At 39.9% G+C, this 18,471-nt stretch overlaps 1 protein-coding gene across 2 annotated transcripts in view; it reads right to left on the reverse strand.

The window, feature by feature from the left end:
* fmnl1b (formin-like 1b) overlaps nt 1-18,471 on the reverse strand; it is a 38,929-nt gene that overhangs the window by 14,252 nt on the left and 6,206 nt on the right. For both annotated transcript variants that reach the window (XM_087844938.1, XM_087844937.1), the window contains exons 2-12: nt 12,145-12,228; nt 10,964-11,047; nt 9,683-9,756; nt 9,345-9,428; nt 9,076-9,219; nt 8,025-8,112; nt 7,624-7,700; nt 7,007-7,100; nt 4,094-4,168; nt 788-898; nt 523-672 (exon numbers count right to left, since the gene is read on the reverse strand). In XM_087844938.1, the coding sequence (XP_087701064.1) occupies nt 523-672; nt 788-898; nt 4,094-4,168; nt 7,007-7,100; nt 7,624-7,700; nt 8,025-8,112; nt 9,076-9,219; nt 9,345-9,428; nt 9,683-9,756; nt 10,964-11,047; nt 12,145-12,228 (1,065 nt within the window). The remainder of the gene's footprint in view (nt 1-522; nt 673-787; nt 899-4,093; nt 4,169-7,006; nt 7,101-7,623; nt 7,701-8,024; nt 8,113-9,075; nt 9,220-9,344; nt 9,429-9,682; nt 9,757-10,963; nt 11,048-12,144; nt 12,229-18,471) is intronic.

Below are 18,471 nucleotides of genomic sequence, written 5' to 3' on the forward strand. Positions count from 1 at the left end.
GTATGATTTTTTTCCTTCGGTAGCTTAATTAAAAAAAAAAAGTATTTTACTAGAGAAGGAAGCTAACGTGAATAAGCTAGGCTAAGGTAGTTAGCTTTAGAGCCATGAGTCTATCAGCTTCCTGTTAACTGCATCATTCAACAGATTCAGCTGCTGCTTCATTTGTGTGTTACAATGTCTCAATTAGACGTAGACTTGGATTAACTAATAAGCTAGCTGCATTTAATAAAAGAAACAATTACAGTTTTGCTTTAAAGCAATAAAGTAGGAAAATATTCAGGTTTATTTCAGCTTGATGTATTTCCTGTCATTCTGTAGTGTTTTTTGAAAGGTGAATAAATATCAGCTCTGACAACGACATTGCATGTAGCAGGTCCATGTGACCATTGCACCTGTGAGCGTGCTCATCCACACTCACAGGTTTATTTGAGAACCTGTCCTGGCCAGACTGATGGAAATCATGCTGATATGATACAGACTGTCTTTAAGGTTAGTTTGTATTTAATGCATTTACATCCAGACCTGCGCGTTGTGTTCCTGCAGTTCCTCCATGTGTTCTAGCAATGCGTTCTTGGTCTCAGCGTCCTCCAGCAAAGCGCCAACATCGAACACGTTGTCCAGGTAGGCCTGAATCTGCACCAGCAGCCTGTCGCTCTCTGTGAACTTCAAATTCTACAAAGAGAAAACACCAGAGTAAAAAATAATCAACACAGTTTAACTGAAAGCTGTGACTCTGAGTCTAAGATAAGTTTAAAGCTGTTAATTTGGCATACAAGTTTACACTTGCCTCCAGGTATTCATCAAGGCCGTGCTGCGTGAACTCGTACTGCAGGTGGACTCTGAAGTTCATGTTTTCCACTGAGTGGACCACAATGTTGATGAACTGCATACAGGCAACCTGGTGGCAAAAAGAATTAATTTATGCAACAGGAAGCAGCGTCACCTACTCAGACCAGTGTCCCACACCATCATCAGGACCATCACCAGGACAGGGTTGGAATTAGGATTAGGATTTTGAGGATTGCAGCGACCAAAATGGCTTCAAAAAAGACTTGACAAACCAATGGGTGACATCACAGTGGCTACAAGTTTAAAAGTTTACACGCACGACGTAAAGAAAGTCTGCTTACAGAGAGCTCTGGAATGCACACAAAGTTCGCAGACTATTAAGGATCAAACCTCTACCAATCTAAAACTAAATATAAAACTCTAAGCATATATAAGTAGTAGTAGCCACGATTAGTCGACTATCAAAATCGTCGACGACTGATTTAATAGTCGACGCGTCGTTTGAAGCTTTGTAAGATCACAAAAGACGCAGGAATAAGTAGTAGGATTTAAGAGTGTAATAACGGACTGAAACAGAAGATGGCAGCACTGCATGTACAAGGATGCCAGCTGCCGTTAAACCCCGAAGAAGAAGAAGAAGCTGTGTCCCAGAATTCATAGGGCAGCCCAGCTCAGTTTCCAACAATGGCGGCAGCTAGGTAGTTTTAATGTTACTCTTATTATTCTTTCTGGGTCACAAAATAAACGTTTAACATATTTTTAGGCGAGAATGTAGCTGTGTAAACCTCAAATATCTGCTCAGTTTATCAAGACACCACATATTTTCAAAAGCGCTCCGACGTTTTCAGAGACGTCTGTTAGCCACTAGCTCGATAGCTAGCCGGGGGCTAGGCTAACTAGAGCCGTGAGAACACCGGACTCCGGCAAATCGTTTACAAACCCACCGCCGTCTTTGGCTACTCAGGTTAAACATATACAAGTCACTTAGATAACTTAAAAATGTTATTGTTTGGCTTTTTTTTAGTATTTTATTTGTTCCTGAGTAAATCGGTTTGGCTGACATTAAAGTTATAGTTTTTACACAGCTGAATAAACGTCAAGCAGACAGCTGATTATCAGAAGTGTGAGATCCTCGAGAATATACTCCGGTGTCCTGTTATATTTTAGATAGCAAGGAGTTTATTAAACTTCACCGAAACAATCTGCAGATTTCATTAAAATTTAATAAACTATCATCTTGTCTTTATTTTTAGTTAGCACATACCTTACACACTTAAAGCTGTAAGCTAATGATAGTTATATAAGAGCAGATGCTGCTGGTGCAATAAGCTGTATGTTTTACGTCCAATGGATGATGATCTGATTAGTCGACTAATCGCAAAAATAATCGGTGACTAGTCAACTATCAAAATAATCGTTTGTGGCAGCCCTAATAAGTAGATATTTCTAAGTATAAATGACAATCAACAATACAAAGCCTGACAGTCAGTAGAGCTAATGAAAGCGAGGAGGCCAAACTGCTGACAGGAGCAGCTGCTGCACAATATTAGACACGAGCTTCAGAACAGACGTGTGAACGAGTACCGCTGACATCAAATGTTTCACACAGGCTCGGTAATGTTCACTTTGGTGGAAGGCATATTTTGTGACCTCAGACCATCTGCTTCTCAGTGAAGTTGTTGGTAATTGTCCAGAGTTTCCCACTTTGAGTTTGTTAAGTTTAAAGAGGCCAATTAAAAGTTCTGCGGATTTCAAGCCGACTGAAACGCAGCCCCAGACAGCTGGCAGCCGCTCCTGCAGCTGACTGAGGAAACACTGAAAACCGTTAAAACTAAACTCGCTAATTGTTGTTTTTTTCCCCAATAAACAACTGCAGCAATAATCACTTCTCAGGGGTGAGATTGTGTTGCGTTTCTTTTTGTTACTACAAACTCATTAACTTTAGTTATTAGATTGTTATCTTGGGCTCCTGGAAGCTGCAGTTTGCATTTTTCTTTTTTGTTTCCTGATCGATTCGTTGATTAGTCGAGTTTTTTTCCTCCCGTCTCCTAAAGTAACCTTAAATAAACGCCTCTCCTGCAAATTTACGACATCATTAAATTAAATTCTGAATGACAAACTTTTAGCAATACACAAGCCTTCTTCACAGCACTCTGCATATTATATATAATTGCACACAATCTGTCTAATTAAAAGAAAAGCTGTCATTTTACAAAAGGCTCAGCCTGAAAGCTTTCAATTATAAAAACTAATTACCCCTATTCTTTGTTATCTTAGCTTGTTTTTGTAAATTCTCACACAAAGGATGTTTTTTTTTTTCAGACTTTTTGTGTGCGAGAGCAAATTGTGCACATAAATAATAGATTTTTTTTTTTTTCTGACAGTTACCAGTATTAGAAAAACACCACCAGTCAACTCCAACTGAAGCCCCATCTCAGGTCTACAGTTAATCAATCAAGAAATGATTTACAATAATCTGCTGCAGCTGTACAGACCCGAGGAGAGATTGTTAAATCGCAGATGTTGCAAACACAAACATTTTTCAAGGGAATTTCACATCCCTGATGATTATGCATGTACTGCAGAGTAAAAGCAGGTTTAATTTAGGGCCTTTTTTCATGATTTGCACACCAAATTCAAAGAAAATGTTAATTTTGAAACGACGCTGACAGAGCATCAACCTGGAGGGATGTAGTATATATGTCAGTTTAGAGCTGGCCTTATTCAACCTGAGGATAACATCGACACTCATTAAGAGGCCGGAGACTGACCAGTTAGATCACAGAATAAACGTCATTCCCGATGACAGGAATTGTCTACCTCTGTCAATTGCTTAAGGGGGCTCCACATCTGGCAGCTCCACATGTTGGATTTGGCAGTTTTTATGCCAGATGCTCTTTCTGACACCGCCGCAAAGGGATCCGTGTCTCCTGCTGGGAATAAACCTGGGATCTTTTGCTTGACGTATTTTTATAGATCAGCTGAATCTCGTTGCATGAAAACGTTAGAAGGACAGCTTATAGAGCAGGTTCAGAATAACAAACGTATCACTTTGAAGCCTTGCACAGTCTCGCTCTCACATTATAGATTTACCTAATCTTTAAATCCTGTCGTCTTCCAGTTTAATCACACTTTTTTTCTGGTTCATGTCATGTTTTTATTTCCCGTTCTTTTGTTATCCGTGCACTTTTCTTTTTTATGTTGATGTTTTCTACTCTACAAATAAATGTTCATGTGTTGTCATTACATTGTGAACCTGCAAAGTGTTTTGCATGCATGAATTTGAATGCAATTGCTGCTTTACCATGAAGTCGATGTTGCTTTCTTCATTGTGGAAATACTCAATGAGCTTCTCGAATCGGTTTTTCTCCCCACAAACCTGAAAATAATAATAATAATAATAAAGATCAGATCAAACAGCAGCTGAGTATTCAACCCTCTTATTCTTTTTATTGTGCCCATTGCAGGTTTATAAATCTAGGTGACGTCCGTGGAGGTTTGGAGCTTGCTGCCTTCCCCGTGTGTGCACACACGGGGGCAGTGTGCTCACACAGAAACATTGTTGCAGCCGTAACGATGCATCAGGATTTCAGCAAACATGCGGTCTAATTAAACAGCGCAGCATTGAGAGCGAGGAGGCTCCGTCGGCTGTTTGTGGAGAATTTCAGCTCATTTCAGGGACAATCAGAAATAATGGTTGTAATAAAAGCAGCACAGGATGATTGCAGCTCGCTCTGCAGGTGTAAACAATCCCCGGTGTTTGTGTGCAGCATGATTTCCTGGCAGAGAAAACGTGGCTTCTTTATGACTGTGTTTTCCTAACTGCTGGCATGTCAGCAGGTTCCCTGTCTCATCCGTTGCTGTGTGGTAATCTACCTGCCCCTTTCTTGCCCACTCATGTCCACTGAATAATGCAGCAGGCCAATCGAACAGCCAGCACAACCCTAAACAAAGCCCATGTTCTGCTGCTGAGGGACACATGAGCCAGCTCCTGGCCTAGCGCCCGGCCGCCTCTATCGCTCTCCCCATCTTCTTCCAGCTCTCGCCCACACACACATGCCGACACTGCTGCGGCACCGACGACAAGCACCGCTCACGGCGACACTCGAGTCACAGCTCTGATAATCGATGCCACATTAATCAAACGGGTAAAAGCTGATGCAGCCAGAGGGTTTACAAACGGACGGGTGTTTAATTCATCACTTTATTTTTTTTAACATGTATATAGAAGTCTTTAAAGAAACTCTGCAAACACCAAAACATGAAAGAATGGCATTGACTTGAACACACAGAGCTGCTTTAGAGATGACAGGGGTCTTATTTTCTGTCTTAACAACTTAACGACTGGCCAACCAACCAATTCCCAGGGATATTGTGTGGTAGGTGAGATTTCAGAGCATCTACAGATCTTCGAATGGCATCCATTCATCCATCCATGCATTCACAGGAGGACAGACCCATGTCTCCTCTTCAGGCTGTGCCCTGCAGGCCCCATGGGCTGAGGCCTTGCCAGTAGGCACGCTCCCTCGCCTGCTCCTGGCTCCAGGGTGGTGCCTCGGTTACTCTATGCCAGGCAGGGTAAACTGGATCCTGCATTTTTTGCTTTTCATATCATCATCCGAATGACTCTTCATTAGCCCCTTCACCCAGGACTAATTTGCCTTGGGAGACGTAACCAAGTGCAAAAAGCCCCGGAAAACATGGCCTCTGTGATCACTGGGATACACAAACCCCCCCGGATACGATGAAGTGGCCTTTCGCAGAGGTGTGTTTGAAGAATGAAGTGAACTAAGACAGCTTTTTTAAAGCAGAAGATCAATCAAACTCAGTATAAGAGAAATAGGGATTATTTTAAACTGTGAATGATGCAAAGCTACCGTAATAAGATCCCTTAATAGAAAATACAGAGCGAGAAATAGAGAAAAGATCCTCTTTAAGTATAAATTGAAATAAAATTGTTCTGTGTTTTGTACTCCTCCAGGGTAAATCCATTATTTAAAACGAGCTCAAATGTGAGATGTACTTAAATTTTAATATTTAAATTAACGTAACAGTGACCAAAGAAGCAATTTAATAGAGGGGTCAGTTTAGCTCACTGGAAGCAACTGAAAGAAATACTGAATGGGTGTCTGCTTGTTGCAGAGCAGCTTTTAACTTCCTGAATGTTTTCTCCTGGTTCAGGTTTAAGCTTCTGTCTCCACAGCCACAGGAAGCAACAGGTGCTGCTTTCTCAATCAAAGACAGAAGAAGGTCAAGGAGAGGTGAGAGGCCACTCAGCAAGTGTTTCACGTATTTATGTCTCTTCGGTCAGTGTTGTTTGGCAGAGGAACAGCTGGACGGAGCAGCTGACGGCGGGCAGCTCGACCTGGGGTTCCCCCATAACCTGCTGGTATGTGAGTGCTGTGCCACGGATCTATGTTAAGCTTCTGATCCCTTAAGTGTGAATGTGAGATGAGTCGTCACTGCTGAACACAGAAAAAGGTCTAAAACCATGGTTGGCTTTGCACGATCTCCTTGTTCTTGTGTGGGGTTTCTCTGGGCTTCTAATCAGTCCAAAGACCTGCTTTTAGGATAATCTGCGGTTCTAAATTGGCTATAGTTATGTTAGACCTGTGATGGATAAGCCGTCCATCCAGGATGTATCCTAATAACAAGGTAAGCCCTAGACCTCTGAAATGAATATGTGGTTCAGAAAATTGGAAAACAAAGCAGATTTTTGCAGCTCAAACAGCACAAATTATTTACTAAATGACCTAAACTTTAAATTTCAGCCAGATCAGCAGATTAACTGATATTTTCCATTATATTTTAAGCTATATGTTCATATTATTTTGGTAAGAACTCATAAAAACTACATATAATGAATGTGAATTAAAAAAATAGTCATTTTAAAATCACTAAATATCCATATGGGTCTTGTGGACATACTTGTGGAGAAATCCCCTTTACAGCGAGCACCCAGCTTAAATCTAACATGCATGTTTTAGTATGGAGGGCCAAAACTTCAAAATTAAACAACAAAACACATCATTACTACTAGAAGCTGTTTCAGCTTATTTCTGGTCATCTTCTCGTTCACCAATGTTGATTAAATCAATCAGAAGCTCAAATTAATTCAGTTAATAAATGTTCACACAGAGAGCAGGAATCTCTTAAAGTGGCAGCTACCTCAAAAATACATGTGATGACTGTCAGCCACTGCAATGACTCTACTGACCTCTTTGAAGTTGTCAAAGGCGGCGAGGATGATGTCATGACCTCCTCTCACCAAACACACGGCCGCCAGCAGCTCCAGCACCAGAGCTTTAGTCCTGAAAAGACGATTGACGTTTATGCACTGTGCAATGCCCAGCAACTACTTTAAGATAAGATAGGATAAGATACCTTTATTAGTCCCACGTCCCAAATTTCCCACTCGTGGGACGGACATTTAAAGTCCGTCCTGAACACTAACACCTCGTAGATAATCACATCCATAGTTCTTGTACATTTTTCAGCTCATAGTTTAGTATACAGCGGCTTGCAAAAGTATTCGGCCCCCTTGAACTTTTCCACATTTTGTCACATTACAGCCACAAACATGAATCAATTTTATTGGAATTCCACGTGAAAGACCAACAAGAAGAAGTGCAACGAAAATCATACATGATTCCAAACATTTTTTTTACAAATAAATAACTGCAAAGTGGGGTGTGCGTAATTATTCAGCCCCCTGAGTCAATACTTTGTAGAACCACCTTTTGCTGCAATTCCAGCTGCCAGTCTTTTAGGGTCTGTCTCTACCAGCTTTGCACATCTATTTCATTTCATGTTCAGGCTGTGCGTGGTGTTTACCTCGGGTTTCTGTCGTTCAGGCTGAGCGTGATCTCGTTCACGCAGGAGGGATGCTTCATCACTTGGTTAAACCCCGACTAAGTAAAAAAACACAAAAATCTGCCAACAGTTCGCCAAATAAGATTAAAGAATGAAATGAAACCAGATTAAGTGGCTCTTGTGTGGACCAGAAAACAATATAACTGCTGAAATGAAACAATACTTTAAAATTGAACTGAACTCTGACCTTACATATGGCATTTGTTTCTGAATATGAATTTAAAACAGCAAAGTGTATAATAAGTGAATATCAACATTTTGTTTGCTACCTTTAGAGAATGACTGATGGGAAATAAAAGTTCAACTCCAGGGATCAATTAATAAGTAACATTAATACATAGTGTGTAAGTGGTTTTAGGTACCTGGTAATTCATGATGGCACGCAGACACATGATGCAGAGATGAACATCATCTTTCTGGCTCACAACACGCGAATTCCTCAAGGCTTTTCTGTTTTAGAGAGGTAAATCAGCCAGGTTTAACTGAGGCTTAACTAAAGAGCCGCTTAATAAGACCTACAATAGCACTGAAAATAAAGCCAATAATTATTACCCATTTACCCACTTTTTTAGAAGAATGTGCCAACTAATCCTTAATGAATTAATTTAGAAATAAATAAATAAACAAAGTCCATCGTCAGAAACTGCAGACTCTGTTTTAAGAAGCTCAAAAACTTCTGCAGTAAATACTTCAAATAATACTCATGCCAGCCATCATTCACCAGATGAAAACAAAACCACTGAGAGCATGCTCTCATAATTGTATTTTGCGTCACTTAGCGACATGTCTCACAGTCACACCTAAGCACACCCCGTCTGAACAAAAGGACCCCAAACACCTACGTAAGGAGGCGTTCTCGCTATGAGAGGAATGCAGCCACTTCCCATCAGAAAGATAAGAAGGACACGTCTGCAGCTGCTGAAGGTGAAGGCTAGGAGGAGATCATGATTTGAGTTTAATAGCATGTGATCCTGCTCATTCCCAAATGACCTGTTAGGAGTGACCAATCACTCTCACTTATGCATTAAAACAGTGCATCACAGCACACACTCCAAAGGACACTTCACGTGTAAATTAGCCACATCGGCAGCTTTTTAAAGTGGTACTAATTGAGTCTCCAGGGTTGAGAAGGAGCTCCTACGATTACATCAGCTGAATGGAAATAGGTCCCTGCAGCCAGCTTTAAGAAATCCTTAACAAGTTTTGCAGTGAGATGTGGATCATGGGCGTGCTGTCGATATACCCTCGGCCATGTGTCTATTGGATAAACATTTAAGTCAGTTTAAAATTGTACTTTTCTCACTTTTCAGAGTATCAATAACATCAGTAAGTCCTTTTAATGTAATAACAATGAAATAAATTAAAGTAGCCCATAAATTTATCACTGTGCTTTTGGTGTTTGTCACACTGTACCTGACTGTGAAGGCCTTGCCGCCCTTCAAGGCGCTGTGTGTGGGTGAGTTGCTGGCACTTCTCTTCAGATCTTCCCCTGGCTTGTCAGTAGTTTTGCCTTTGTCTGTGGGCAGCATGCCGTTGTCCACAGTCTCCACCTCATACCTGTGAGTATCACCATTAAAAGTAATGTTAATTAAGTTTTGTGACCTTCTTGGACTAGTGAGTGACTGTGTGACTGAGACGGTTAAGCAGCGACTGCTCTGAGATATCTTTAAGCTGATACCTACGTGACAGCGCTGTGGGCGACAGACAGATAATCCACAAGAACGTCCAAACCCTGGTTCTCCTCATTTAAGAACTCCTGAGCCCAGCTACAGCAGGACAACACAAAACAAATGTAACTCAGAGGCAGAGCATGGCAGGAACAGTTAGTAAAGAAGTGTTTTAAAAACATGACTTAAAAGTTGTAATTTTGCTAATACACACTATATTTCATTAAATGTGTTACAGGTGGTTGAAGAATTCACATTTTTATTTCATGCTTCGGTGTAATTTGTGTGATATTATCAGCTTCTTATCTCTATCAATGGTACAATCATATTGTACCCACATGGGAGAGACTCACCCGATGTGATTGGTCCTCAGGGAAATCTCCAGCTCTCTCAGGACCTGTGTGGATTCCTGGACGCGTCTCCTGAACTGATAAAGCATATACAAGGTGAGAATGAGGTCAAAAAATACTTAAAGAGATCTTATTATACTCATTATAATATATGAAGTAATTGATCATTATGTGCCTCTCTGCTCTTCATCCATTTAAAGTAAATCGTAAATCCACCTAAAGCAGCGGTCCCCAACCTTTTTTGCGCCACGGACCGGTTTATGCCCGACAATATTTTCATGGACCGGCCTTTAAGGTGTCGCGGATAAATACAACAAAATAAAACTAGTACCGGTACCGAAAAAAAGAAAATTTATTCATAACACACGTGAAAAGACCCAGGAAAACCGAGTAAACGATAAAAACGATAACAAAATAACGCTGAAAACCGATAAAAACCCTGAAAACTATACATTTCACACCTGAGCCTCTACTCTCGCGGCCCGGTATCAAACGACTCACGGACCGGTACTGGTCCGAGGCCCAGGGGTTGGGGACCGCTGGTCTAAAGAACCTGCTTCTTTAGGTTCGAGAAACTGATAATTCAAAACAAACAAACAAAAAAACAACATTACTAAAGTTAAAGTTGGTTCTGCGAGCTACGGAGCTATCAGGTGGTCTTATAGTTGCATGGAGAGCTGAATGCACAAAGCTCAGGACTGGATTTAGTTTGCACTTAGTTTGTTGGATGAAACAGCTGAAATACCAATATTTGAAATACTTTTAGATTACAGGTGATGAAAAAAGACTGCATATTGCCAGAAGGCTTAGCTGGAGGTGTGTCACTGCATAGCTACTGACTAACCAGAGCAGTTTGGAGGTTTTCTTTTATTATTTTTAAAGAATTAAATAGAAACATTTCAGTTTTTCCAAACATATAGCCAAGCCTCTATAGTCTATGAACCCTGGCTTATCCAGGTTTTGGCTTTACATAACATGATAAAGGAATGCTGGATATATTTGCAGTCAGGAACAGGGGTGTCCTAAATATTTTTAATAACTACAGAACAGTAATCACAGCACACAAAGTAACTCTGCCTGCACAGACAGGGCCAACTTCAACCCACAAATATTTCTTACAGTAAAATATTTGTGGTGCTGTTCTATTTCCTGCCTCAAAAAGCTCAAGAATTTTATCAAAAGCTCTAAAATCAATGAGGCTTTTTCAAAAAGTTCATGTTTACTTTTCGAAAACAAACAGAAGCTTGAAATTAAAATGTTTGATTTGAGTTTGCTCCAATGTACCTTTCGACTGACTCCTCCATGATCCACAAAGCTTTTCAGCTTCTCCAAGTAAGCAGATGGTGGATTCTTCACTTGAAAGCGCTCCTAAAGATGGAGGAAAGAAACATTCAGACCTCTAATTATGTTTGATTGCAGCACTGCAGCGATGGGGAAGGCAGGGCAGAGCTCAGCCGGGGTCTCACAGGAACAGGTTGATTACACCGCCTCAGCTATGCAAATGGTTGAAATGATTCGACTGCCGTGCAGCGGCTACGTTCTCACACACACACTTTTCACTGTTCACAGCCTTTAGTTAAACCAAAAAGCTGACACTTTCTGAAATGTGCCAAACTGTTTACTTGAGAAGCTGTATGACAGCGACGGGTTTCTCTATCGCTCTCGCATCAACACACAGGTTGTTATGGACTCTCTTGTAGTTGCTATGGTGGTGTACAATATTGATGAGCTTCCTTGTGTTAGTGTACACGTAAGTCTGTGTTGGTTTCTTAAGTTTGGCATTCAGCCATCTTACAACAAGTTCAATTCGATTAATTAATTAAAACCGTCCTTTAACGTTTCTTCTTTTATCTACCTTTAATGGCTTCTCATGTTTGTTTACACTCCAAGCCAATTAACATGTACTTTACTACAAAGCATAATCTCTTGCTTAGCCAGGTAACTTTACATTTACCTCATTGTCAGTGTTTACATTGCTGTGGTAATTTGTGCTGTATCACTGCCTGCTGAGCATAAACCCCAGTGTGCAGGTAGAGTAGTAGGAGGGTCTGTAGGATTTTAAAATATTTGTCTTTCACTGTTATGACTATAAAATAGTAAGAAATGCATGTTTTTAGGAACATCTTTATTTCTCCTTTTTTCTGTTGTCTCCAAAACATTTGTATTTTCTTAAGCCTTATAGACTTCTCCTTGCAGGCCTTTTTTGTTCTTTGCAGCTCACCCCACAGCAACAGAAAAACTCAGTTACAGTTTATTATAATATAAAATAAGTAAATAAGTCCTGAACAGAATATTGAAAGTCACTGCCTCTGTCAGTGCGCCCCAGGGCAGCTGTGGCTACAACGTAGCTTGCCATTGCCAGTGTGTGAATGTGTGTGTGAATGGGTGAATGACTGAATGTAGTGTAAAGCACTTTGGGGTCTTTAGGGACTGAGTAAAGCGCTATACAAATGCAGGCCATTTACCTGGTCACAGATCAGGTCCCACTTCTTCTCACTGTCGTACTGGCTGAGGATCTTGACCTTGTCTGGAGGAAGATTCATTGTGTTCTGGAAGCAGAAACACATGAAATAAATGTTAAAAAGTCACATCTGTCGATTGGAACCAATAACCTGCAGAGCTTTTTCACATTGAAATAGTGAGTGAAATAAATAAAGAAATGAAATGAAATGAAATGAAATTGTTCACTTTTTATGTAGCGGTAAGTCAAAGAAAGTCAGAGATACAAATGCTGTTGATGGTTGACTTACGTACGGGCACTTATGTTGAATTTGACATGTGAAACAAACACAAATGGAGGGTGTAACATGATATCCACAGGGGAACGATGAAATGAAAATAAAACATAGGAGAATCAAAATAACTGGGATTTACCCGATTGCAGAGGAGACAGTACACGTAGACATTTATATGCATACACTACGATCATTAGAGTCAAATGGACCTGAGTGTAATTAAACTGTAAATTTTCCACATTTACAGTTTAATTACACTCAGGTCCATTTGAAATCACTTATTTTGGTAGTCAAATGCTAATTTGTATTTTGAACAAAGGTGTGTCCTAAAGGTGTGTCGGAGCTGCTGCACTGCTGAAATCTACAATAAGACTGCAAAGTAAATAACTTCAGCATTCTTAGTGTACAACTACAAGTACAAACTAGGTAAATGTTACTCAACACAAGCAAGTTACAGTTCATATACTTAGCCTATTATGATACAACAGCAATTACCACAAAAAATGAATAAATAAAAAATAAAATAGTGAGGTGCATGTTCTATTGAGGACAAAAGGACAATTTGACATTTTTTAAGAAATTCTATTTAAGATTTATATTTATCATTGTACTAATGGCTCACATACATGCAAGGTGTGGTCAGACTGCTCTTCTGGTTGGATGTTGGAGTAACTGAGGCGTTTCTTGTGTGAGAATGTGGAGACTTTAAATGCACCCGTTTATCACAGGCTTTTGTAAGTGTGTACTACGCTTCACCGCCGCTAGCTGGAGTCACTAAACTGAACTTCTCCACTGTGTGTGGGCTTTTTAATGACATATTTAAAAGAAGAACAGCATTATTGTGTAGTACAAACCATCCAAATTCTAGCATTTTAGCAGTGTGTTACACAACACTAAACAGCAGATATCTGCATTGCTCTTCTATCTTGTTGTTTACACAGTCAATTACCCTCATTTTCTAGTCTATAATTTATTTTTTTATTTTTTTTATCTACAATGGCTCTAATACCCATATATATATATAATTGTACCATGCTACCTTGTAGCTCTTTCTTAAAGAGGCTTGTGAAAGAAGGCCTACTGTGCATTATTTTTCATTTTTAAACAGCATCAGACCATGCTGCCACAGTAACCTATATTCTCATTGATCTCTCTGTGCTCTGAATTATTTACAGATACATTCTGTGTTGAAAAACGGTCATGTGAATGTGTGAATATGGAGATCTTCCAGGAACCAACATGGTCACAGGCACGGGGTCCTCTCAAGCCCCCTTGACGACATCTTCAATAATTAAAGACTCTGCTGCAGGCCGTTATAAGTCTGGCAGTGAGTTACTCTGAGAGTCACAGGTCTTTGTAATTATCAGCTGTATGCTGTCATGTTACACTGCAGTTTAATCACATATAGCCTCCGTCTCAAAGCGGGATTTTAGTTCACATTGTGTTTTGAAGAGTGTGTGCTGATCCTCCCCTCTGATAAAGTGCAAGTCAGGATGCTGCTGGTTCTATACTCCTGATGTCAGCTGTTTGACAGATGAGTCAGATACTGTCAACCAGACACTTGCTTTTGTTTATGATAACTGATATCAGATTATAAAAGTTGCTGAGAAGTAAAGATAAAAGATTGTCACCACATTCTTCCCATTTTCACAACTGGGTGGTGTCCCAAACAACAAACACAGACACGCGAGCGGCACCGACTATAACCCACAGAGTTGTGAAACTAGGCTAGTCGACAGGAGAATCCCGCTCAAGCATGACACACAGCCTCTCGTACCTTATCTGGTATCCTGAGCAACTCGGGCATCACAACCTCAGCGCGGTGTCAGTGACACTGACTCAGTCTGCTCAGGAATGTCCCTGTCATGTCACCAACAAACAAATTCACACCACTGTCTGAATTTGAACTTTTCAAAAATGTAAGTCAGGCTTTTTATTCATCCAGAAGTAGAGGCCGAATCCCACTAAATGCTAAAAGATGCGGAGAGCTGCTGTCAGGCATGTCAATCTGGAAAATGGGTCAGTAGATCAATGCTGGACGTGCATCTGATAAATCAAGCCTGATGAATGAAGCTGGTGGGTCAATACGTGCTGGTTATGTGTGGCTGGATGGAAACTGAAAGAGAAAAACAGCACTGGCATTTTCCAGTGTTGGGTTTAAAATACAACATCAGCAGGACACGACACGGCTTTGGCTCCAATATAGTAACATAACACAGACTTGCGTGTGACCCACAAAAACCTTGTAAGTTATCAGACTTTAAATCATATTATTTGTGTGTGTGTGTGTGTGTGTGTGTGCGGGGGGAGGGGGGGGGTTGCCCTTTTGTCATCTCTCTACTGAATAATCTACCACATCTGATGAACCAGTCGAAAATGCCTGACACGGTTCAAACTTATAGTCAGTCTGAGACAAAATCCCAGCCCTGTTCTGAAGGAAGTCCAGTTTATTTGATTATTATCCTGAACTGCATGCAGCACTTGTTTTCTAAAGCAATATGCAAGGGGTTTAATTTAACTGCAGTTCACTGACAGGTGTGTCATCACAGCTCACTGTGCTTTTCTAGATTCTGTGGATTGTTGTGGTTAATTAATCCGACCAGTAAAACTAGTACGATTCTATCCATCTCTTAAGTCTGATGTGATCAGCCATCTGGTCTAAACTCTTCTTCGATTCCAAAACTCAAACATGACTGAGAGCTAAAAATGGCCCAAATACTTTCATCTTCAGTGAATTGTGAGCATGGCTGCTTTCACAGGTGTCACGCTGAAGTTCAACAACATGGCAGTGATGAAAAAAAGGATTTAGAGGTTAAACTGACATAGAAGTTAGCGGGAAGTTGGCTTGTTAGTTTCCATCTAAGGATGAAATCCCACGTTATGACTGAGAGATTTATAAAAACTGAAACGTGCAGCTGTATTGCTTCATAGATGAAGACAGAAAGCTAAACAGCAGCCATGTTTATGGGGTTATTGAAGATGGGCTAACTAGCATATAAGCTAGCCCATAGTTTATATGCTAGCTTATATGCTAGCATATAAGCTAGCATACTAGGTGGCTGCCTACAGACCTATGGTTAGGATAATACAGGAAAGCAAAGATGGAGGAGGAATTTTAGACTTTTATCTCTCAACATAAATCAGTGTGAGGGTGTAAAAGAGATGAATGCAATCATATGTCAGAGAAAAGATGCTGAAAATGAAGCAAACTTCAGTCCAGAGAAGACCTGAGACAATCAGTCAACACCCTGCTGTGTGGTTTGGATTACTCGCTATGAAAAAGTCTCATGCCCACTCTTTTCTGAAGCATTTACATATTTGGTGTCCGGCAAACTATGAGCCCAAGAGTTGAAAAAGACAACAGTTAATGAAAGCAGCTTGGAGCACAGCTTGGAAGAGCTAGCTTAGACCTTCATTCGATCCTCTCATCTAAACACTAAGCACTAGCAGAGGCTACTACAGATGTGCACCTACACATACGTACATGTACATAAAACACGAGCGAGGTTGTTATGTATTGATTTTGTTGCGGTAAAATAATAATATTCCTACAAAATGCTAACATCTGTATTCATACAGCTGCTTTTCCATAACAGCTGGTTCAGCTATGAAATGCTTTTAAATCTTTAAAGCCATTTGCCCCCAACTAATAACATAAACTGACAACAGGCAGCCTGCAGTGCTAAACGTGGAAGCAGGGAGAGGCTATAAAAATACCTTACATAAATGAGCCATTATAACCTGTATGAAAATCTTCTGATAGTCTAGGAAGATTATGAGAGGCATATAATGATGATATAAACAGACATGGTGTGTAACTGTAGACTTTTCCTTCTGCAGGAGGACACAGGCAGTCTTGCTGATGGTAGATTCAGGTGCCAGAGATAAAAAATCCCCTTTCAACAAACAGCAACACAGACAGGATGAACTTATTTTACATGTAACATAATCCCCAAAATAAACGATAACAATTACTTTATTTTTAGGTTTCTTGTATATTTCAGTTTGATAATTTTTTAGAGCTTTTGTAACCTGTTACCTCTTTTTAATCCCTTAGATTAACAAAACAATTATTATTTTGGCAATTTTTGACATTCTTGACAGCAGGAGGTGCTGTAAAGTTCAGTTATCTGATGAAATTAACTCTGCTATGGCTTACATATCTTTTATTTTTATTTTTTAGCTTCTTGTATTTTATTTCTTGCGTTTTCTTTTTTTCTTTTAAATCGGTTCAATTTTCTTTAAACATTTCTAAAAAAATAATTTAAATTTAAATGAATTAATGTATTTACTGTGTCACTCCTGGCACTCTTGGAGCCTTTTTCCTTGTTAATTCTTGTCATTAACTCTCTGTTGTGACAATGCCAATTGTGTGCTTGTTGCTGCATACGTTCACTTTTTCTCTTAGTAGGACGAAACTATTTGTTTCCGTCTTTACATGCGATTTAGTTATAATACCAAGAATATTACTAGACGTGTGCTCTAATTTAGCCAGAAACAATGAAGCTTGCATGCTGCACAGCTTGTTTGCCAAAAGACTTTAAGGTTGTCAGCAAGCCCCTTTTATGTCTAAATTCTCTCTAAATTAAGATAATATTTTTCTTCCCACCGAGTATGTTCGCATGCACAAAGAAATATTCTGTGCTACCATCTGATCACATAATCACTTCCCCTGTGTGTCGTTAAAGGCGCGATCTTCTCTAACATCATCAGGTCAGCAGGGAGTTGTGCATGTGACAGTAACATAAAACACAATCTGTGAGGTGCTGCAGTCATCAGGCTTCACATGTTAATGAGTTTAATTTTCATCTCGAGCTTGCTCTTGGCTGCGTGCCCTCTGTGGCTCATTTTTATTTTTTAAGACCTGCTAAGTGTGAAGGCATGTGGCAATCTCCATGGCAACCTGCACCATAACTGCCTCAGTGCTTTGTAGGCTCACGAATCCCCCTGGCTATTTTTTAAAATTAAGTGGCGTTACACAATAAAATCAGTGACCTTTACACCTGCTACTACACCACCAGAGAAGTGGTGAGACTCAGAGGCTCAAAGTAGCAGCAGAGATGGAGGACAGGGTATCATTTCTACAAGCAGAGTAAAGCTAAATGATGCATGATGCTGACTTCCTGAATCCCTGATGGTTCTGATTGTCCCAAAAGGATGGATCAGTGAAATTATTATGTTCACAGAAAATGAATAATTACTTACGATTCAGTGCTTTTCCTACTGGATGTATATGCTTTCATCTTATGCTAAAGGCGATCTTCACTGCTCACTAATCTACCTTTAAGTTTCCCCCCAAATAACTAATTAGAAAAGTAGAATTGGGAAAAATACCCCAAATGATTTTCCAAAGTTCAAGACGACATATTCAGATGATTTGTATTTTTTGACCTACAACTTCCTGACATTCTGTTTTCATTCTGTTATCAACTACCTGCTGCAATATTGTCACTTTATGATTTGTTCACAGTTCCTAAATGTCAAGATGTTTGAGAAAAACTACAACATAGATTGATGCGATACAAAAATGATTGTGAGGATGCTGGGAATTCCCCAATTTGGCACAAGTTTCATTATAAGGAGGGCCTGGATGGAGTTCCCCAATTATCCACTGTTAGTGGGGTAAACCATCAGAGAGTTGAGGGTGGGAGTGGGCTGAATCTTCACTTTGATTTGATTTAGTTAGTTTGTATATTATTTAGCTGGGGTGTGTTTGTAGTCAGATGTATGTGAGGTGTGTTAAAATAGTATTTCACTGTATATGTTTATTTGTAGCTGGACTGCGTTGGGGGAAATCTTTTAAATTATATTGGCTGTGGTATGACCGGCGCCTATTTAAGGAGGGTTTTTTGGGTGCTGGGTTGTTCATCTCTAGATGTGTAGCTAGTGAGAGAGTTAAACCTCTGTACTTGTAACAGAAATAATAATCAGAGCTCTGGAAATTCACATTACCTTGCGACTGCTACAATTATGTTGTTGAATTTTAAGGATGTAATTACGCTTTATGGATAAATGCAGACTTTAAAATATTTTTCACGCATCTCATGGTAGTAGTGC

The sequence above is a fragment of the Neolamprologus brichardi genome, chromosome 8 (genome assembly GCF_056152115.1).
Source record: "Neolamprologus brichardi isolate AB-2024 chromosome 8, ASM5615211v1, whole genome shotgun sequence".
Classification (NCBI taxonomy): domain Eukaryota; kingdom Metazoa; phylum Chordata; class Actinopteri; order Cichliformes; family Cichlidae; genus Neolamprologus; species Neolamprologus brichardi.